At 44.3% G+C, this 21,774-nt stretch overlaps 1 protein-coding gene across 1 annotated transcript in view; it reads right to left on the minus strand.

Moving 5' to 3' along the window:
• Positions 1 to 21,774, minus strand: part of SDC3 (syndecan 3) — a 110,698-nt gene that overhangs the window by 14,221 nt on the left and 74,703 nt on the right. The window contains exon 2 of the mRNA XM_061596718.1: positions 2,854 to 2,980. Within this exon, the coding sequence (XP_061452702.1) occupies positions 2,854 to 2,980 (127 nt within the window). The remainder of the gene's footprint in view (positions 1 to 2,853; positions 2,981 to 21,774) is intronic.

A 21,774-nucleotide genomic window follows, 5' to 3' on the forward strand; every position in this document is an offset into this window, starting at 1 on the left:
GTGTACTAGTGACCCGTGGGGGGTTGGGAGGGAATGCTGGTGACCTGTGGGGGGGAGGGCTGGTGACCCATGGAGGAGGGAGGGGGAATTGCTGGTGATCCATGGGGGGAGGGAGAGGGTTTACATTGGTGACCCATGGCAGGGAGGAGGGAGGGAGGGAACACTGGTGACCCATGGGAGGGAGTGCTGGTGACAGGTTGGCAAGCGAAGCGAGCAGGGGTGTGTGTGTGTGTGTGAGGGGAGAGAGGGAGGGAGAGAGAGAGGGAGGGAGGGAGGGAGGGAGGGAGGGAGAGAGAGAGGGAGGGAGGGAGGGAGGGGGAGAGAGAGAGAGAGAGAGAGAGAGAGAGGGCTGCCTTTTATTCAATCATTTTAAGCTTGCAAATGTATTTTATTTCAGGGTGGGGAAGATTTTTCAGCCTGAAGCTTGCATTCCCTCATGAGCACCCTTCCAGGAATTGCATGCCAGTGGTGGGTGGGGCCAAAGGCAAAAAGTGAGTGGGGCAACAGAGGTGGCTCTTGCCTTTGTAGAGCAGGCTACATTCCAGCCATGCAAAAGGGGCGAAGGTTTCCACATCCCTGTACTCTCTCTCTCTCTCTCTCTCTCTTTTCCTCATCTAAACAAGCCAAAGGCATTGTCTCAGTTCAGGGAGGCATTCCTGCCAGGCAAAAGCAATCCCAAAGACTGCAGTGCTGGGCCAGTACAGGGGATCAGGCCAGGAAAAGTCCCAGAGCTAGACAGAGAAGTCTGGACAGCAGCATTCAGCCCTGGAACTCAGGTTCCTCACTCTTGATCTAATGCGATAGGTATAGGGCTGGGACAGGGAGGGGAGTGGCCAAGAGAGGAGGGGTGTGGCCTGGCCTGAGGAGGGTCCTGAGGGCCAGCAGTGCCATATTCTGCACCTGAGCCTCAGGTTCCCTACCCCTGATGTAATGTGAAAGGAACACACTGCAGCCAAGGAGGTCTGGCCTGTGTCAGAAGGGCCTGACAGAGAGGCTTGAAGGGCCACATTCGGCACCTGGGTCTGAGGTTGGTTGCCACCGCTCTATTTGGAAGCCACCTTGAGAGGGTTTTCACCCTTGAGAGGTGGCACAGAAACATTTTAAATAAATTATATATAAACAAACTGGGTATTCAGCGGGATGAGGGGAGCAAATGCTTACTATGATTTGTTCATTCATTCGTTCATTACACTGATATCCTGCCCTTCCTCCCAAAAGGAGTCCAGAGCTTCAAGACTGGATTACTGCAATGTATCTACGTGGGGCTTCCTTTGCACTTCACCCAGAAACTGCCCTTAGTGCAGAACTCTGCAGCCAGAGTGAGACCCTGTCAATATATAACAACTCTGCTGAGAGATCTGCACTGGTTGCCAGTTTGCTACCAGGCCAAGTTCAAGGTGTTGCTATTGGTACACAAAGGCCTTAACAGCTTGAGACCAGTTTACTTTCAGGACTGCCTTACCCCATATGTGCCCTGTGATGTTCCTATATATTAGTGTATATATGGTAAGTGCTGGTTGTTTAGAGTATACATGGTAAGTAGTGAAAGAGGAGGGGGAGTGAATGGGCAATAGAATGCTTGATGATTGGCTGAATGTTTAAAATGGCTGACAGTATAAATGAAAGGATGACAGGTAAATCTGGGTGAATGTGAGGTGGTAAATTGTGGAATCTGGGGGGAGAAGAGAAAGAGTGGATTGCTTGGTGGGGTTTAGAGAGTTGTTTACCAGGAGGGAGGTGGAGTTCGGATTAGTATTGAGTAAAACCATATGCTTATGTGCCTTAAGAAGAAATCTTGTTAATCTTGTTAGCTTTGTTATCTGTAATAAATACTTAATTTGGTTTACCAAAGGCCTGATCCTTGGCTGGGGTTTCACAGACCAGAAGGGAGGGTAAGGTAATGACCAAGGCTGAAGGGGAACTGTAACAAATGGTGGCAGCGGTGAAGAGAATAACAATACCAGTATTCAGAGTCTCTGGGAATACTAGTATTGGGACGTTACTGGTGGTTGCCTAGCAGGGGGATCTGTTGAGATCTGTGCTAGAGCGGGGAGAGAAATCATAAGAGAGAGCGGTCCGGACTGGTGGAGTCCCTGGTGGTGCCTAGAGACAGGCAGTAACCACGAGCAGGTAGGAACCTGACAGGGAGAGCCAGGGAAGGACGCCTCACATGCCCACTCAAGCACTTTGATCAATGGAACGGGCACTGTTAGAGGTGCCCCATATTATCCATTCTGCACTTGTAAGAAATCGTTCTTTTAGTCTGATAGCACCTACCCTTTGGAACTCCCTGCTTATTGACAGTAGGTAGGCACTGCGTTCTTTTTGGCTCCAGCTTAAAAATTTTGTTTAGGCAAGTTTATCCACACACATCGATACTGATGTGTTTTGGGGTTTTTTAGTCTGTTGCTGTTTTAATTGCTTTTAAGATGTTTTAATTACTTGTTTTTAACTGTTTTATTGTTAACTTTAACATCTTTGTAAATGCTTAGAGGTTTTTTTACAATGGAGCGGTATATACATTTTAAAAATAAACAAGTGATAAAATAATTAAAACACCTTTAAGAATCTTGAAAACAAAACATCATTCAAAAATATTTAAAAGGATTCCAATACAGATGCAGACTGGGATAAAGTTTATCTGCTTCACGATGCTTATTTCTTCAAGGCTAACCGGCTGGCTGTTTCAGAATTCCACCTTTTGGCTCTTTTTCTCCCCACATTCCCCAAATGTCATATGCTGGAATAACATTACCACTAATATAAATTTGGGGGGGGGGAGGGATTTCTCCCAACCAGCCACATTCAGCAGGGCTTGTTCCTTCTCTTTTAGGACCTTAGACATATACTCACAACCTGAGCCAGAGCCTGAGTAGAGTTCCTCAACTTCACCAATTTCTTCATCCTCAAAGGAGTCATCGTCTCCAGAGCCTTCCAGGTCAATGGGCCGCTCATAATTTTCATTCCGCCAGTGTTGAGCCTGGGATTGAATGTCAAGAGAAATAGACTAACTACTTATACGGATTCCAGAACAGCATTGCATGCCTAAAATAAGAGTCCACAAAGGCAGAAATTCTGCAGCCTATATTTTATGAGCAAAAGAGGACGTATACAAGGGAATTAGCATTCCCTACCACAAGGAACCTGGGGCCCTCCTGATGTTGGTGGGCTGCAACTTAGGAATGGTGGGAGCTGCAGTCCAGGCATCACTGGAGAGGTACAGGTTCACCACTGCCTTGACAATCAGTTTGTGGCTTACACATTCCAACTTTGTCATATTACAAAAGAGGAGGCAGGTGAAACCACTGAGTTTTAAGAAAGAAGAAAAATACCACCGCAACAACAGTACATAAGAAGAGCCTGCTGGATCAGGCCAGTGGCCCATCTACCCCAGCATCCTGTCCTCACAGTGGCCAACCACAGTTAGGAAGCCGGCAAGCAGGTCCTGACTGCAACAGCCCTTTTCCCTCTTGCAGTTCCTAGCAACTGGTATTCAGAGACTCCCTAGGTAATTACACAACAGAAAAATAGAAAAATAATTACAACACAGAACACAACAAAAACTTTTTCTATAAAAAAAAAAAAAGCAAAAAGGCGGAAGAAGCTGCAGTATTGCAGAGTGTCAAAGCTTGGGAGATCAAGGTCACATCCAAACCATCCATTTAAAGCACTATTTTACCACTTAACAGTCATGGAAAATCCTGGGAATTGTGGCTCAATGAAGTCAGCACATTTAACAAACTACAGTTGCCTGGATTCTCCATGACTGTTAAAGTGGGATAAGAGTGCTTTAAAAGTATGGTGTGGATGTGACCTACGATGGTGTTCAACTAGTGCATAAAAGAGAGTGAAGCATGCACCAAGGGCATATATTCCATGGAAGGTGTTCAAGAATCTGATGCCACTGCAGAAAAATAGCCATCTTACCTCACTCCAAAAGGTGAGTACCCAGAATAACAGCTCATTTGAAGGTCTTAACAAACACAGGTTTGTACAGATGAGGGATGGGAAAACCTGTGGGCCTCCAGATGTTGCTGGAAGACAACTGTCATCATCCCTGACCATTGCTCATGATGGCTGGGACTGATGGGAACAGGAGCCCAACAACATCCAGAAGGTCAAAGATTCCCCATCCTTGATACAGGACAAGCACTTTTTCAGATATCGAAGGTCAAAAAAAGCACTTTGAATAGACATCATTATTTCATAATATGCAGTGGTATATTCCAGGGAAGACTCACTACGCCACAGGGAGACTTCCACAGTGTTTAACTTGCTCTGTGAAATCCCAGCTTGAGATGAAAACCTGTTAGAAACTGCTGCTCTAAGTTCTCCAAACAGCAGTTCGGAATCTACTACTGGACTGCAGTCTTACCTAAGTCAGTCACAACAGCAGCATTATCACCATACAAATATATGGTGAACAAAATAAAGAAATGCCCCCCCCAATACATGTTTGGCTTAAAAGTTAAGTCCCAGGTCTTGAAAACATTGAAGACAACTTGTAAATGTCTATTCCCAAGTTCAGCATTCCAGCCTGCTGTATTTGCACAATGGTGCCACCAGACATGGACGTCAGGGCACAATGGCTACTAGCCAAGATGGCTATGTTCCACCTACACTGTCAGAGGAATTTTGCCTCTGAATACCAGTTGCTGGGAATCACAAGCAGAGGGAGTGTGACTGCGCTCAGATCTTGCTTTCTGGCTTCCCATAGGCATCTGGTTGGCCACTGTGAAAACAGGATGCTGGAGTAGGTAGGCCCTAAGTCCAGGGACCCACAGCCATCACTCCAAGTGGGCCTAAACAAAGCACTCTGACTCGAATTTTCCTGTTCCTGGATAGCGCCTGGATAGCAAAACCCCTACTTTGAAAGTACAAAAAGGAAAAATGCCTGAGAATTCAGCACTTGAGAATTCAGCCGTGTGGCTTCAAGTAGCGGTTTTTTAACTGAGATCGCAGCAGCAGCAACCTGGCCACACAGCTGTCACCCATTTTGCAACTGGAGCTATGAGGAAGCGGGAAGGGAACTATGGTTAAGTAGCCAGGTTCCTTTCCCATGCCCTGTCAGCGCTATTTTCAAATTAGCAGCGGGGCCTCTGGTGGGTGGTTGCCGAGATCTCAACATACCCACGTCCCAGAGGAGCGCACGTTTGGCTTCCACCAAGCAAGCAAGCAAGCGGAGAGGGGGAAAACCAGCAGGGAGGAGAAACTGCGGTGGCAGTTTGTGTAGACATGCATTCAAAACATGTTCTTTTTTCTAATTCCAGAAGGAGTTTTATAATTGATTTCTGCTGTTTTAAATTGTAGCTGGTTAAATGCTGCTGAGTTTTTACATGTGGAATATTTGAACTGTTTTTATCGGGTTGTATCGAGGAGTGGCATTGCACTAGTGCAGGAGTGGGGAACCTCAGGTCCAGGGGTCAAATGTGGCCCTCCAGGCCTTTTTGTCTGGCCCTTGGGACTGTCCCCAGGCCACACCCCATCTCCTCGGACCACACTCCTCACCAGCCCTGCTTTGCACACTCGTCGAGTGTTTATGCTTGTCTAGAATGTGTCCTTGACCTCTGATCATGCCTCTTGCTTGATTGGATGGGAGTGGAGTGCATGAGTCTGAGCAGAAACTAGCCTACTGTACAAAGGTAATATTTACATTTGTTACTCTGTTCTCTTTTGCCTCTGGCCCCACCCACCACTGGCATGTGGCCCCTGGAAAGTTGCCCAGAAGGGAATGTGGCCCTCAAGCTGAAAAAGTCCAAAACAGCTGGGGGGCACCAGGTTGGCGTAGGCTGGTATAAAAGGACCTAACACACAGTGCGGTTAAGAATAATCATGTTACCAAGTTACAAAAATATCCATATAAAAATGCCTGGTTAAATTTGTTTCCTGTTATGAAACAATGATATTTGGAATGAGCAGATCTAGCCATTAGCAGACGCTTTGGCCTTCAATACATTTTGTGGACTCCCAGACCTAATTATGCTTTGGCAGCTGTCAAATAACAAGAGTGTTCCATATGGATGTTTTGTGACTTTATACCATGATTATTCTCAACAGTCCTGTGTGTTAGATCCTCCTATGCTCTAAGCACTTAACTGTTTCAATTTTGTCTAATTTCCCCCTCCTACATACTGGTGTTTTTTTTCCCCTTGTTTGTTCTTTTTGGTTCTTTTTGTGTGCTTAAAATGAATTGTGGTGGAGGATGTGGCTGAAGGAAGGAGACACCTCAAAAAGTGGCTCAGCAAAGCAAGCAAAAACAAAGGATGTGAAGGAGGGGGGAGGAGGGGGTAGAAGTCCAACTTTGCCAGGTGGGTGGTCTTTCAGAGATCCACAGCCAAAGAAAGGGTATAAGTTAATCAGAGAATGTGTCATTCCCCAACATTTTAATACTTTTTTAGAAGAAATAATGAGAATCCAAGGTTCCAGGAGGACAAGAATATATATGTGTGTGTAAAAGAGAGTGGGGGACAAAGTGTGTGAGACAGAACGGAGAAAAAAGTGTGTGTGTGTGTGTGTGTGTGTGTGTGTGTGTGTGTGTGTGTGTGTGTGTGTGTGTGTGTGTGTGTGTGTGTGTGTGTGTGTGTGTGTGTGTGTGTGTGTGTGTGTGTGCAAGAGAGAGGGGGAGAAAATGTGTGTGTGAAAGAGAGAGAAATTACTGCACCAATTCACAATGTGTTATTGTCAGTCACAAGGACAAGCACAACCATCGTGGGCTTTAAAAAAATGCAGCTGGAACAGTGGTTAAGATCAGCTTTCCCTGATTTGGTGCCCTCCAAATGTTTAAGACTCCAACTCCCACTAGACCCAGCCAGCACCGCAATGGGAGTTGTAGTAAAAAATAAATAAATTAGAAGGCATCAGGTTGGGAGGAGGCTGATCTAGTTCCACTTGGCCACAGAATGCACTTCTGTCTTTAATATTTCACATTTCATAAACAGAGTAAAGTAACGAATAGAAAGGCATCCATTTACCATGAGCCCCTGAGGGCAGGGATTGCTAGATTTTGGATATTTCAGTTGCCCTTACATAAACCCTAACAGTATTGGGGGGGGGGTTGAAAATAGAGGAAATGAGTAGCTTCAGTGCCAACTGATCAGCCCATCGTGCATCCTTCTAATATTCTAACCTGGCCACCCACCAGGAAGGCCAGTGGGATTGGCAGAAACTACAGTACAGCCGTGCTAAAATATTCATGGTCCAGAAGCCTGTGAAGTGGAAGATGCAATGTTTGCACTGCTCGCAAAAGAGGAAAGAAAAAGGACATATCTGGAAGGCGGGAGGGCTGGCTCTTTGCAGAGAATCTATGGTGTCTATGGACATGCAACGCACAGCTCATTTAGTGGCATGAGTGGAAGCTTTTCTTCCATTGTGAATAACAGGCACAAGGGGGGGGCATTCTGATTGGGACATGGGGGGAATTAGAGCCACATCCCCCCCCTCCACATCCTCAGTCTAGCTTGGGTCCCCCAGAACTGTGGAAAAAACATCAACTGTGAAAGGATAAATGATGTGAAAAATGTTACATCTATCTGGGTCCTAGGCCTTGTCTGCTTGGGCACTCATATCCAGAGCTTGGAAAAGTTACTTTTTTGAACTACAACTCCCATCAGCCCCAGCCAGCATGGCCACTGGATTAGACTGATGGGAGTTGTAGTTCAAAAAAGTAACTTTTCCAAGCTCTGCTCATATCCAACCAATTCTCCCCTGGCGTCACTTGGAGCTGCCAAGGGCCTGATCTCTCATTTTGACTCCTGCCCCTGTGCTTCAACTCCTTTTCCAGCTCGAAGTCCAGCCTGGCCCACAAACCCCATATGGAAAGACACAGATAAATCCTTGTAGCCTCAGTATACATTTCTGGAGCAAGGCATCGGACACTTCTCCAGCCCCTCCCATTCATCACCATAAGCACTCTGAACATAAGAGCATAAGAAGCACCCTGCTGGATTAGGCCAGCAGCCCATCTATTACAGCATCCTGTTCTCACAGTGGCCAACCAGATGCCTATCAGGAAGCCCGCAAACAGGACCTGAGTGCAAGAGCACTCTTCCCACTTGCGATTCCCATCAACTGGCATTCTGAGGCATACTGCCTCCAACAGTGGGGACAGAACATAGCCATTGTGGCTAGTAGCCATTGATATCCTCCGTGAATTCATCTTCTTCTCTTTTAAAGCCATCTAGGTTGGTGGCCATCATTACATTTGACATGAGGATAGTTGTAACTATGCACTGTGTGAAGAAACACTTTCTTTTGTCTCCTTTTCTCCTTCCACCCAAAAATGCCCCATCCCAAGAATTTATGCCTTTTGTAAGAAAAACAATAATACCAATCTGTCTCTATCAAACTTGGAGAGAACCAAAATTCATCATTGTAGGGATAAACGTGTGCAGATGTAGGAAAGCACTGAAAACCCAGACCAGGGGATATCAGTAAAGCCAGCTTTTAAAATACAGAGAGATGGACTGAGGAATCCCACTGGGATACTATCCTAATAGTCACTGACATGACAACAGTCACCATAGAAACCATTTCCTCCATCCTAATGGCTGTGCTCTGATCTCCTTTTTCAGACTTCAGAGAAAGGCAAGGGAGAATGAACATCATTTTGAAGTCAAGAGATATTCCTGAATGCTTTAATGTTTGGCTTTGCTTTTACATACCAGCAGGATGACCTTGGCCATCCTGCTTGGCTCCTCTAGGTACAAACTGACTTGGTTTGATGGAAAGCAAAGCCATATATGTCTCTGATGGAGTGAGGATTGTGTCATAATAGCAATGGCAGAATCAAATCATCATAAAAAAAACCCATCTATGTCGAGTGGCCCGTATAGCCTAACAATTATTTCTTGACAGCCATCAAATCCAGATGCTTTGGGACATTTTAATAGCACAAGGCCCTTGCAGACAGAGTACTCTGTACTTGCAATTCATTCTCGGCTTCTGGCTGATTAAGAACTTGAGGAATCCATGACATACTTAGCAGTCAAATAATTTACAGGCTATTGGATCAGTCTACATCAACCTGGTACCCCACAATTGTTCTGGACTACAACTCCCATTCAGTCCCAGCAAGCACAGCCATGATGGCTGCAACTGATGTTGTCCAAAGCATCTGGAGGGCATCAGGTTAGCGAAGACTGACAATAGATGATGGAGCAACTTTGTTCTCTGTTGTTCCAGAGCATATGAGGGAATCTTGTGGCTTCCCAGATTGTTGCTGGACCACAACTCCCATAATCCTTAATCACTGGCCATGCTGGCTAAGGCTGATGGCAATTACGTCCAATGAAATCTGCAGGGCTACAGATTCCTTACCCCTGCTCCAGAGGGTAGGACCCAATCTAATGGTTCAAACTACAAGAAAGAGAATTTCAACTAAATGTTAGGAAACACTTGCTGGCAAGATCTGTTCAACAGTGGAACAGAGTGCTTTGGAAAGTGGTAGATTCTCTTTCATGACATATCGTTGTTTTTTCAGCAGAGGCTGGATGATCATCTATTGGGCATGCTGATGCAATGGATTTCCTGCATCAGGATGGGATTAGACTAGATGACCTTTGAGGTCCCTTCCAACTATATAATGGGTATCCTGAGCATCCTGAATAAGAGCTACTGATGCTCTGATTTTCAAGATATGGTTCACTGTTTAATATGTAGCCATTTCCCCCCAAAATGTGCACTGAAAAATATGCACATGCTCAAATTCCAAAATTAATGTATGCTGTTTTTTAAGCTAAACCAAGAGCTGAACACAGAGAAATCCAATAGAACAGCCTTTCCCAACCAGTGTGCCTCCAGATGTTGTTGGACCACAACTCCCATCAGCCTCAGTCAATGGCTGAGGCTGATGGGAGTTGTGGTCCAACAACATCTGGAGGCACACTGGTTGGGAAAGGCTGCAATAAAACAATTATAGAAAAGAACCTGCTCATCCCCAAAATGCATGTGTTCAGAAGCCAAGAGGACTATGAGCAAAGTTGATATACCTATACATTTGCCGAACAACTGTTCTCCATTTAAGACTACTGCAGATGGTAAAAGAGCGGTGGACACTATACTGAGATTGAAACATGCCACAGTGGGTGGCATTCAAAGGTAGTCCTATGCAGAGTAGAACCACTGAGGTTTATACACACCACTAACTTTGGTTCATTAATTTCAATGGGTCTACTCGAGTAGGACTTGGTGGATTTCAATCCAATATTATTTCTTAAGCTTACAAACGATAATGAACCTAGGACCCCTAGCAGGGAAGAGCTGCTTAACTCCTAAGCAGTAGTGGACGGCATGATGGGGCTGTGCTGCTCATCTGACTTGCCTCCAGCTGAGCAAGGTCACCACAGTGCAACTGAGCAGGAGCACTGGATTGGATCTGCCAACGCACATACACCATGCCAATCATGCTGATGCCTCACCCCTTCCCCTCTCCAGCCCTGCGAATGCAGCAGCGACTCAGGCGGAGGGAGGTCTATCGCGCTTTCTGCTACTGCTCTGAGCCCATGCCCAGGGCAGCTGGCTTGACTGTCCCACCACGAGTGACCTCTGGGCCTCCTATCTCAGTTCTGAGCCAGAATCTCTTGGCAAACCTACCCTACATTCTAGGGATAAGTAGACACCACTCTCACACCTCCTATTAAGAGCTCCCTGTATGTAGCCAGTGTGGGGTAGTGGTTAAGGTGTTGGACTGCGACCTGGGAGACCAGGGTTCAAACCCGCACACAGCCATGAAGTGCACTGGGTGACCTTGGGCCAGTCACTGCCTCTCAGCCTCAGAGGAAGGCAATGGTCAACCCCCTCTGGATACTGCTTACCATGAAAATCCTATTCATAGGGTCACCATAAGTCGGGATCGACTTGAAGGCAGTCCATCATCATCAACATCGAATGTATACTGCCATGAGTTCTCTCCCCTCATCCCCCTCCCCCGAGGTGCTTTACCACACAGGCATCTCTTAATATGCCCACTCTGCTTCTGTGTTGGAATTGCTTTTTAATATGTTTTTAACCTTTTTTTAAAAAAAACAGTTTTTAACCTTTTTTTAAGATTTCTTCAAAGCTTTTTTAAATAATGTTTTTAAAGTAGTTTTGTTTTAATGTACTTTAAAGTCTGTTATGATGTTTTAAAGTGGTTTTAGTGCTTTTGTTTGCCGCCCTGGGCTCCTGCTGGGAGGAAGGGCAGGATATAAATCAAATAATAAATTAAATAAATAAATACGTGAAGCATCTCTTACACTACGGGAAACTGAGCAGTAGAGCTTAGTGGAGGAGGGCATGTTTTGCATTTTCAAATGTGACAGTTTAACTCCTAGGTACTTTATTTATTATTAAATTTATATCCCATCCTTCCTCCCAAAAGGAGCCCAGGGTGGCAAACAAGTGAAAAAATGAAAACATCTTAGAAAGAATTCCAGTGCAGATGTAGACTGGGATATTTATATTTGTTGTACATTAATACAATCAACAAGCTGGATTTAGAAAGGGAAGAGGCACCAGAGATCATATCGCAAGCATACGTTGGATAACAGAACAGAGCAAGGAATTTCAGAAGAAAATCACCCTGTGCTTTATAGATTACAGCAAAGCCTTTGATTGTGTAGATCATGAAAAACTATGGAATGCTTTAAAAGAAATGGGGGTGCCACAGCATCTGATTGTCCTGATGCGCAACCTATACTCTGGACAAGATGCTACTGTAAGGACAGAATATGGAGAAACTGATTGGTTCCCCATAGGAAAGGGTGTGAGACAGGGGTGTATTTTGTCACCCTATTTGTTTAATCTGTACGCAAAACATATCATACAGAAAGCGGGATTGGACCAAGATGAAGGAGGTATGAAAATTGAAGGGAGAAATATCAATAATTTAAGATACGCAGATACCATATTACTAGCAGAAACCAGTAATGATTTGAACGAATGCTGATGAAAGTTAAAGAGGAAAGCACAAAAGCAGGACTACAGCTGAACATCAAAAATACTAAAGTAATGACAACAGAAGATTTATGTAACTTTAAAGTTGACAATGAGGACATTCAACTTGTCAAAGATTATCAATACCTCGGCACAGTCATTAACCAAAATGGAGAGAATAGTAAAGAAATCAGAAGGAGGCTAGGACTGGGGAGGGCAGCTATGAGAGAACTAGAAAAGGTCCTCAAATGCAAAGGTGTATCTCTGAACACTAAAGTCAGGTTCATTCAGAACATGGTATTCCCGATCTCCATGTATGGATGTGATAGTTGGACAGTGAAAAATGTGGATAAGAGAAAAGTCAACTCATTTGAAATGTGGTGTTGGAGGAGAGCTTTGCAGATACCATGGACTGCGAAAGAGACTGATAATTGGGTGTTAGAACAAATTAAACCAGAACTATTACTAGAAGCTAAAATGATTAAACTGAAGTTATCATACTTTGGACACATAATGAGAAGACATGATTCACTAGAAAAGACAATAATGCTGGGAAAAACAGAAGAGAGTAGAAAAAGAGGAAGGCCAAACAAAAGATGGTTTGATTCCATAAAGGAAGCCACAGACCTGTACTTACAAGATCTGAACAGGGTGGCTCATGACAGATGCTCTTGGAGGTCACCGATTCATAGGGTTGCCATAAGTCATAATCGACTTGAAGGCACATAACAACAACAAATACAATCAACAAAGTCCTCTAGGTGGTTCACACAAGAGTTCAAACAAACAAAAAAAGTTAAAACATTAAAAATCAATCCAATCAATTTCATGCCTAAAAGCCAGCACCTGCAGCATTTAAAACCCAGCAGAAACACTCTGTTCCAAGGGCAAAAATTAAAAAGGCTTGGGAGAGTGAAAAGGTCTTCATCTGGTGCAAAAAGAATTTTAATGTAGGCACCAGTGAGTTTTCTTGGGAAGCACATTTCGCCATTGGTTCGCTACTACCAAAAAGGGCCTCTCCTTAGTTACAAACCTCATCTGTTAAGGTGGGAAGACCTGGAGAAGAGCCTCTGATTAATATCTCAAGGCCCAGCCAATTATATACAGGAGGGGGACAATCTTTCAGATAACCTGATTATCTCTCCAGTTAAAAGCTCTAAGATAGCAGGACTACAAAGCGCCGTGTCTGAAGCACTGCTAGTCAGAGCTGATCTAGTTATAGAGCAATGATGTGGTTCAATGCAAAGGTAGCTCTTTATTAGAGAAATGGGACACAGCTTGGTGATGCACCAGCTGATGCTCAATGATGCAAACCAACTGACAGTTCCAAAGCTTATTCTGGTTCACCGCAGGGCTGCTACTAAAAATATCTGCACAAATAGATAGGTTTAACATGAAGGCCACAAGTGGTGCCCACACCCTCCATTGCTCTGAAGAACGAGGGAATCTTACAACATCTCATGATGAACTCAGAACAGAAGGAAAATAATTAACATTTGGGCAGCATAGTTGTGCCACTTAGGCCTGAATAGAACAAGTGATAGATAAAAGGCAATGAGAGACTTAACCTCCAAGGGAGACACAGGCAATAGAGAGCCATATAATACCATCTGTGTTACAAGAAAGAGTAAAATGAAAGATCTACTACAGAGATGCTCAGGGAGGAGAGGAGTTGTAGTCTAGCAACATCTGTAGGGCCACAAGATTCCCCATCTCTGATCAATCAGCACTGTTGCTTTACTTCAGGAGTAGGGGACCTTTGGCCCTCCGGATGTTGCTGAACTACATCTCCCAACAGTCCTAGCAAGCATGCAGGGAGTCATAGCTGAACACCATCTGGAGGGCCACAGGTTTCCCAATCCTGGTTTAAATGTTCAGCCTGCCTTAGGGAATTTTTCAGGACTGAAAGGTGGGTCGCGAATAAATAATACATTAATTTTAAAAAATAACTTTGATGGCAGGAGCAAGCCACCGTGAAGACTCCTTTCCTCTTGGGCTTTTTCAAGCATGTGGTGGTCCCCACATGAGCATATTCAGCGCATGCATGGTGGATACACTACTGGTGGCAAACCAAGTGAGTGGTCCATCTACATAAAGCTGCCTTGACTCCGGTGGAACCATCCAGATGGCTCCATTGGAGGCAAAACTGCACACCAAACAAATAAACTTACTTCACCCTCTAAGAGCAAAACCCACTGGTGAAGAGTGTCAGGTCGGTGGCAGAACATATGTTTTCCATGCAATAGACCCCTGGTTCAATCCCCCAAATCCTGGCAACTCAAAGCAAGGATGGGAAAGTCTCCTGTCTTGGTACTCTGGAGAGCTGCTGCTGGTCAGTATACCCCAGCCTTCCACAACCACATATTTTGAACTACAACTTCCCCCATCCCAAACTAGGAAATGTGGTAGTAATGGGTGACTTCAACTACCCGGACATAGACTGGCCACATATGTGTTCCAGTCATGACAAAGAAGCAAAGTTTCTAGATATTCTAAATGACTATTCCCTAGACCAGTTGGTCATGGAACCGACCAGAGGGACGGCAACCCTGGACTTAATCCTCAGTGGGGACCGGGACCTGGTGCGAGATGTAAGTGTTGTTGAACCGATTGGGAGCAGTGACCACAGTGCTATTAAATTAAACATACATGTAACTGGCCAATTGCCAAGAAAATCCAACACGGTCACATTTGACTTCAAAAGAGGAAACTTCACAAAAATGAGGGGATTGGTAAAAAGAAAGCTGAAAAACAAAGTCCAGAGGGTCACATCACTCAAAAATGCTTGGAAGTTGTTTAAAAACACTATATTAGAAGCTCAACTGGAGTGCATACCGCAGATCAGAAAAGGTACCGCCAGGGCCAAGAAGATGCCAGCATGGTTAACGAGCAAAGTCAAGGAAGCTCTTAGAGGCAAAAAGTCTTCCTTCAGAAAATGGAAGTCTTGTCCAAATGAAGAAAATAAAAAAGAACACAAACTCTGGCAAAAGAAATGCAAGAAGACAATAAGGGATGCTAAAAAAGAATTTGAGGAGCACATTGCTAAGAACATAAAAACCAACAACAAAAAATTCTATAAATACATTCAAAGCAGGAGACCATCTAGGGAGACAATTGGACCCTTGGATGATAAGGGAGTCAAAGGTGTACTAAAGAACGATAAGGAGATTGCAGAGAAGCTAAATAAATTCTTTGCATCTGTCTTCACAGTGGAAGATACAGGGCAGATCCCTGAACCTGAACTAACATTTGCAGGAAGGGATTCTGAGGAACTAAGACAAATAGTGGTAACGAGAGAGGAAGTTCTAAGCTTAATGGACAATATAAAAACTGACAAATCACCGGGCCCGGATGGCATCCACCCGAGAGTTCTCAAAGAACTCAAAGGTGAAATTGCTGATCTGCTAACTAAAATATGTAACTTGTCTCTCGGGTCCTCCTCCGTGCCTGAGGACTGGAAAGTGGCAAATGTAACGCCAATCTTCAAAAAGGGATCCAGAGGGGATCCCGGAAATTACAGGCCAGTTAGCTTAACTTCTGTCCCTGGAAAACTGGTAGAAAGTAGTATTAAAGCTAGATTAACTAAGCACATAGAAGAACAAGCCTTGCTGAAGCAGAGCCAGCATGGCTTCTGCAAGGGAAAGTCCTGTCTCAGTAACCTATTAGAATTCTTTGAGAGTGTCAACAAGCATATAGATAGAGGTGATCCAGTGGACATAGTGTACTTAGACTTTCAAAAAGCGTTTGACAAGGTACCTCACCAAAGGCTTCTGAGGAAGCTTAGCAGTCATGGAATAAGAGGAGAGGTCCTCTTGTGGATAAGGAATTGGTTAAGAAGCAGAAAGCAGAGAGTAGGAATAAACGGACAGTTCTCCCAATGGAGGGCTGTAGAAAGTGGAGTCCCTCAAGGATCGGTATTGGGACCTGTACATTAATGACCTAGAATTAGGAGTGAGCAGTGAAGTGGCCAAGTTTGCTGATGACACTAAATTGTTCAGGGTTGTTAAAACAAAAAGGGATTGCGAAGAGCTCCAAAAAGACCTCTCCAAACTGAGTGAATGGGCGGAAAAATGGCAAATGCAATTCAATATAAACAAGTGTAAAATTATGCATATTGGAGCAAAAAATCTGAATTTCACATATACGCTCATGGGGTCTGAACTGGCGGTGACCGACCAGGAGAGAGACCTCGGGGTTGTAGCGGACAGCACAATGAAAATGTCGACCCAGTGTGCGGCAGCTGTGAAAAAGGCAAATTCCATGCTAGCGATAATTAGGAAAGGTATTGAAAATAAAACAGCCGATATCATAATGCCGTTGTATAAATCTATGGTGCGGCCGCATTTGGAATACTGTGTACAGTTCTGGTCGCCTCATCTCAAAAAGGATATTATAGAGTTGGAAAAGGTTCAGAAGAGGGCAACCAGAATGATCAAGGGGATGGAGCGACTCCCTTACGAGGAAAGGTTGCAGCATTTGGGGCTTTTTAGTTTAGAGAAAAGGCGGGTCAGAGGAGACATGATAGAAGTGTATAAAATTATGCATGGCATTGAGAAAGTGGATAGAGAAAAGTTCTTCTCCCTCTCTCATCATACTAGAACTCGTGGACATTCAAAGAAGCTGAATGTTGGAAGATTCAGGACAGACAAAAGGAAGTACTTCTTTACTCACCGCATAATTAAACTATGGAATTTGCTCCCACAAGATGCAGTAATGGCCACCAGCTTGGATGGCTTTAAAAGAAGATTAGACAAATTCATGGAGGACAGGGCTATCAATGGCTACTAGCCATGATGGCTGTGCTGTGCCACCCTAGTCAGAGGCAGCATGCTTCTGAAAACCAGTTGCCGGAAGCCTCAGGAGGGGAGAGTGTTCTTGCACTCGGGTCCTGCTTGCGGGCTTCCCCCAGGCACCTGGTTGGCCACTGTGAGAACAAAATGCTGGACTAGATGGGCCACTGGCCTGATCCAGCAGGCTCTTCTTATGTTCTTATGTCATTGGCTATGCCGGCAGGGGTTGATGAGAGCTGTAGTCCAAAACATCAGCTTGAGGAAGACTGGTACAGACTATACCAAGCTAGATGGACCAATGATCTAACTGGGAGAAAGCAGCTTCTCATGCTGCTCCAATGAGAACGGTAGTGGTACAGTCATAAAACAAGAGATTCAACAAAACAAAAGAGACAATGCTAAACTTGAAATGGAAATGGGCTGCCTTCGAGTCAATCCCAACTTACGGCGACCCTATGAACAGGGTTTTCATGGTAAGTGGTATTCAGAGGTGGTTTACCATTGCCTTCCTCTGAGGCTGAGAGGCAGTGACTGGCCCAAGGTCACCCAGTGAGCTTCGTGGCTGTGCGGGGATTCAAACCCTGGTCTCCCAGGTCATAGTCCAACACCTAAACCACTTTGCCACACTGGCTAAACTTAACACCTTTCTAATGAGATACTAACTTTCACAACAAGAGACCCAGAATCAGGTAATTGGAATAGGGCATGCTGATGTATCACTGAACACCTAAGTCAGGATCATTCAGAACATGGTATTCCCGATGTCTATGTATGGATGTGAAAGTTGGACAGTGAAAAAGGCGGATAAGAGAAAAATCAACTCATTTGAAATGTGGTGCTGGAGGAGAGCTTTGCACATACCATGGACTGCGAAAAAGACAAATAATTGGGTGTTAGAACAAATTAAACCAGACTGTCACTAGAAGCTAAAATGATGAAACTGAGGTTATCATACTTTGGACACATCATGAGAAGACATGATTCACTAGAAAAGACAATAATGCTGGGAAAAACAGAAGGGAGTAGAAAAAGAGGAAGGGCAAACAAGAGATGGATTGATTCCATAAAGGAAGCTACAGACCTGAATTTACAAGATCTGAACAGGGTGGTTCAGGACAGATGCTCTTGGAGGTCACTGACTTATAGGGTCACCATAAGTTGTAATCGACTTGAAGGCACATAACAAGAACAACAACAACAACATGCTGATGAATGTGGACCACACAAGCTGTTTGTGGTATTTTCAGGTACAAATCATGTGACAATCAGCTGGAGAATACATGTCCATATGGAAAAAATTATAGTCTCCAGTGAGTGTGCTTTGTAAAAAAAATAATTCTACAGTGTTTTGAATACTGTAGAAAAGCAAGTGCTAAGTTGATATTATACAATGGATATAAATAGATAAAATTCGTTTATATTCTACCAACTTTCTCAGGATTTATAGACACACACAGCCCTATAAAATGCTAATCACATGCTGTTAACACCACATTATTTCCAAACTTGTTCTGTTCTCTCTCACGGGAAGAGATGCGAAGAAGCCATCCACTGCCCCCCTGGCGTTAAAGACAGATGAGGAATGACAAATGAGCAACTTGACTGTTGGCACAAATTGCATCAGACCATCTGAGATTTATTCTCACCTCTGAGGCTGGAATATAGGATTGCAATGAACAATTCATTTCCCCAAGGATCTAGTTCTCTCTGTGTGTTTTTTTTCTAAATCTCCCTGCCCATCCTTTACAGTAAAGACACAGCTTTCAAACACATAGTTTCAGTAGTTACTTATTTGTACAAGGACAGTGGAATTCATTTTATTTTAAGGATACAGACTTTGTCTTTTGATCAGAACAGATCACCATGGCAGGTTAAAAAACAAGATGGGGAATTAAGTGAAAAGCAATTAAGAGAACCAAAGTCATAACTTGGAGCACTATTGAAGTTTCACTCTCTTTTCTTAAATTGTATTCTGTCTCTCTTTTGTAAGTAACCTTGTTACGGCCAAAGGCGTTATAAAAATATTTTGATTGACTGACTGATGAAATAAAATGATCCACAGTTTTTGATCAAAGAACTTGGTTTTCAACTGCCTGGGACCTAAAAGAACAAAGTGGTTACTAGGTGAACACGTCTGGAGACACAGTTAGGGGGCATCCATGGAAAGGGTCTGTCTTTGGAAACCATCCAGCTAGCTTCTGAACAAAAGGGGCAGGACCTCAGTTAAGGTGTTTCGAACCAGGGACTGTAGCAGTGGGGCTCTGGTGCCTTACTCCCTGGCAGAGGGAGCTATCTCAGGGCTTATCCAAACGGAGCGGGATAATCCACGGTTTCCATATTCGGTTTGTCATCTGATAGTCCTCACTTTGCCTTTTAGTTCGCTCTTTCCCAATTAAAAAAAATGCTTTTTTGCACCCGCACACGCAGCAGTAAGACCCCTACATTCTTTTCGCTTTTTCCAAGCTCTGCCTCTAAAACCTCCCCCTATCAACCAATTGGTCAGCAAAAAAATTACGTATGCTCCTCTCCCCCTTTGCAAGGAAGCACAATATGGCTGTAAAGGAGTTCTCCCTCTGAAGGAAAGGCTGCTGGTCAGTTTCACGCTTGCCTTCCCACAGAGAATGAAATTGACACCCTTTTCTTGTTTGCATTTGCTATATTACACTTAAATGAATGTATACTTTTCTGCCTTTATTGATATTTAAGGAGATACACATGCTGGCAATGCACTTATTTCTCCAAAAAAGCAAGAAAGGTGTCCCCCCCCCCTTCTCCCTTTCCTTCCCAGGAGAATGAAATTGACAAAGCTTTCCAGAGCAGGCTTGAAACCCTTTGCATTTGAGATATTACACTTAAATGTATGCTTTTCTGATTTGAAGCAAAAACCCCAGCAAGTAGAATGAAATTGACAAGGCTTTCGGAGGCAGGTTGAAACCAATAACCCCCCCCTTTCTCGCTTGCTGTGCATTGCAGATCTCACCCAGAACTGCTGCCCAGTTTGCAGGCTGGCAAAAAAATAAAATGCATCTGCACAGTAGTTGCAGACACTCCCCCCAACACCCCACCATTGCGATGATTGGTTCAATTTTTCCAGGCTTATTCTCGCACATGCGCAAAAGTGCAGATACGTAATTGGCTGGAATGAGGAGAAGGGGCAAGGGGAAACACCCAAGAACCGCCCATCAGCTGTAAAGTATTGCATCCTAACTCCTGAAGACACAGCGGATTATTCCCGATTTTAAACAGCAAATCGCATTTTTGCCGGTATTGCAAGGAGCGGATTTAACCCGCGAAAATGCGTAACAGCGCGAGACGTCATTTGGACGACTGAAAAATAATGAACACACATAGCGGGCATGTCACACATTTTGCAGTCGTCTGGATGAGCCCTCAATCTCTGCTGAGCTGCAGTGCCACCAGGTAATGGTCAGAGATGGTACTGCTGCTCTTCAGTCCCTCAGCCAGACCAGATGAGTTGACAAACCAAGAGGAGCCTGACTGTCACTATATAATTGTCACTCTGGACTTGGTTCTTCAGTCTGGGCAGCTCACTGATGGGTGGAGTTGCTGAACAGGCTTCCCTTCCCAGGGCTGGCTATGCCACTAGGTGAAGTGAGGCAGTAGCCTCAGGCCGTCAGGAGAAAACAGAGCTGTGTGTGCAATGCACCCTGCCTTGGCTGCATTACAGCGATCAAATCACTGATCTATCTTAGTATTGCCTACACTGACTGGCAGCAGCTCTGCAGGATTTCAGCTGGGAGTATCTCCAAGCCCTGTCTGGAGATATTAGGAACTGAAACAGAAACCTTCTGCATGCAAAGCAGATGCTCTAGCACTGAGCTAGGGCCCTTTCCCAGCTACTGCCTGTCCTGCACCCCCCATAAGCTGGTCTGTTGCCCTCAGATGAAGTGGAGGATGCTGTCATATTGCCAGTGTTGAAATAAGAATCAACCACCAGTCTGGACAGTTTTTGGACATGAAACTGGGGATGGGGACAAGCCATCATCTCAGCCAGCCCTGCCCCTCCCTTGCCATGGCTACTTATCTACCTGCTCAGACGCCTGATCCCTCCTCTAATCTCCAGCCACATCGTTTGCCTCCAGCTCTACAACTGACCATGGACCCCACCTTATGGTTCTATCACTAAGTTTAGTTAAGACCTGGGAGTTGAGAAATCTTGGCACATTGAGGGGTTCACACAACAGAAGGCAATCCTTCAGATGACAGAAGTACTTTCAGTGCTTATTTATTTTAATAATTTATATTTTATTGATTTATTACAAAAATGCATACCCCAATTTCATTAAAATGCACACACACACACACACTTTAAACCGCATAAAAATTTAGAAAAAAAATTACAGGTCATCAGGTAACTATAACAGAAGATGTTTTCTTCATCGTCTGCATAAGCTTGGTGGCACCAAAAAGTTATCAACAAACATTATTTAATTATATACTGCTCATTACCATAGTGATTTGGGATAAAAAAGGAACACGATAGGGATACAGCAAAACATGAGTTAAAACTAACCATAAAATCAGTAAAAATGCCTGCTTGGGGTGGGGGGTAAATCTTCACCAAATCGAAATGAGCTTTCCTCTCTGAGAGCACTGGCAGTCTCTAGGCAACCAAATGCTCCATTATAGCCAGGATTTATTTTTTTTGGGGGGTGGGGAGTATCAGTAGTGTGCCATTCAATTGACCTCCAGTCAAATATTGTCAGCCACCTACTGTTAAGTTTATTGGAGTCAAATATTCCATGAAAACATGACGACAAAACCTGGAGTTCCTGGCCTTGCTCTTTAAACTGGGATTCAACATGCTAATGCAGGGTAGATCCTATCTGAACTTTGGAAAATAAAAATTGCATCTGTTTCCTCTTTCTGCCTCCCCTTCCCTCCCTTTCCAATGTAGTTTCTCTTGTACTGAAGTTTAGATTGCTAGCTGCTCAGGGCAGAGACCTGTCCTCTTGAACTCTGTTAATTAAGCATCACACATAATGGTAGGTTTATCTATGGAACCTCCATGTTCAAAGGCAATGTATCTCTGATAGTAGTTCGGGGTGTGTGT

Source organism: Rhineura floridana, chromosome 15 (assembly GCF_030035675.1).
Source record: "Rhineura floridana isolate rRhiFlo1 chromosome 15, rRhiFlo1.hap2, whole genome shotgun sequence".
NCBI classification, from domain to species: Eukaryota; Metazoa; Chordata; class Lepidosauria; order Squamata; family Rhineuridae; genus Rhineura; species Rhineura floridana.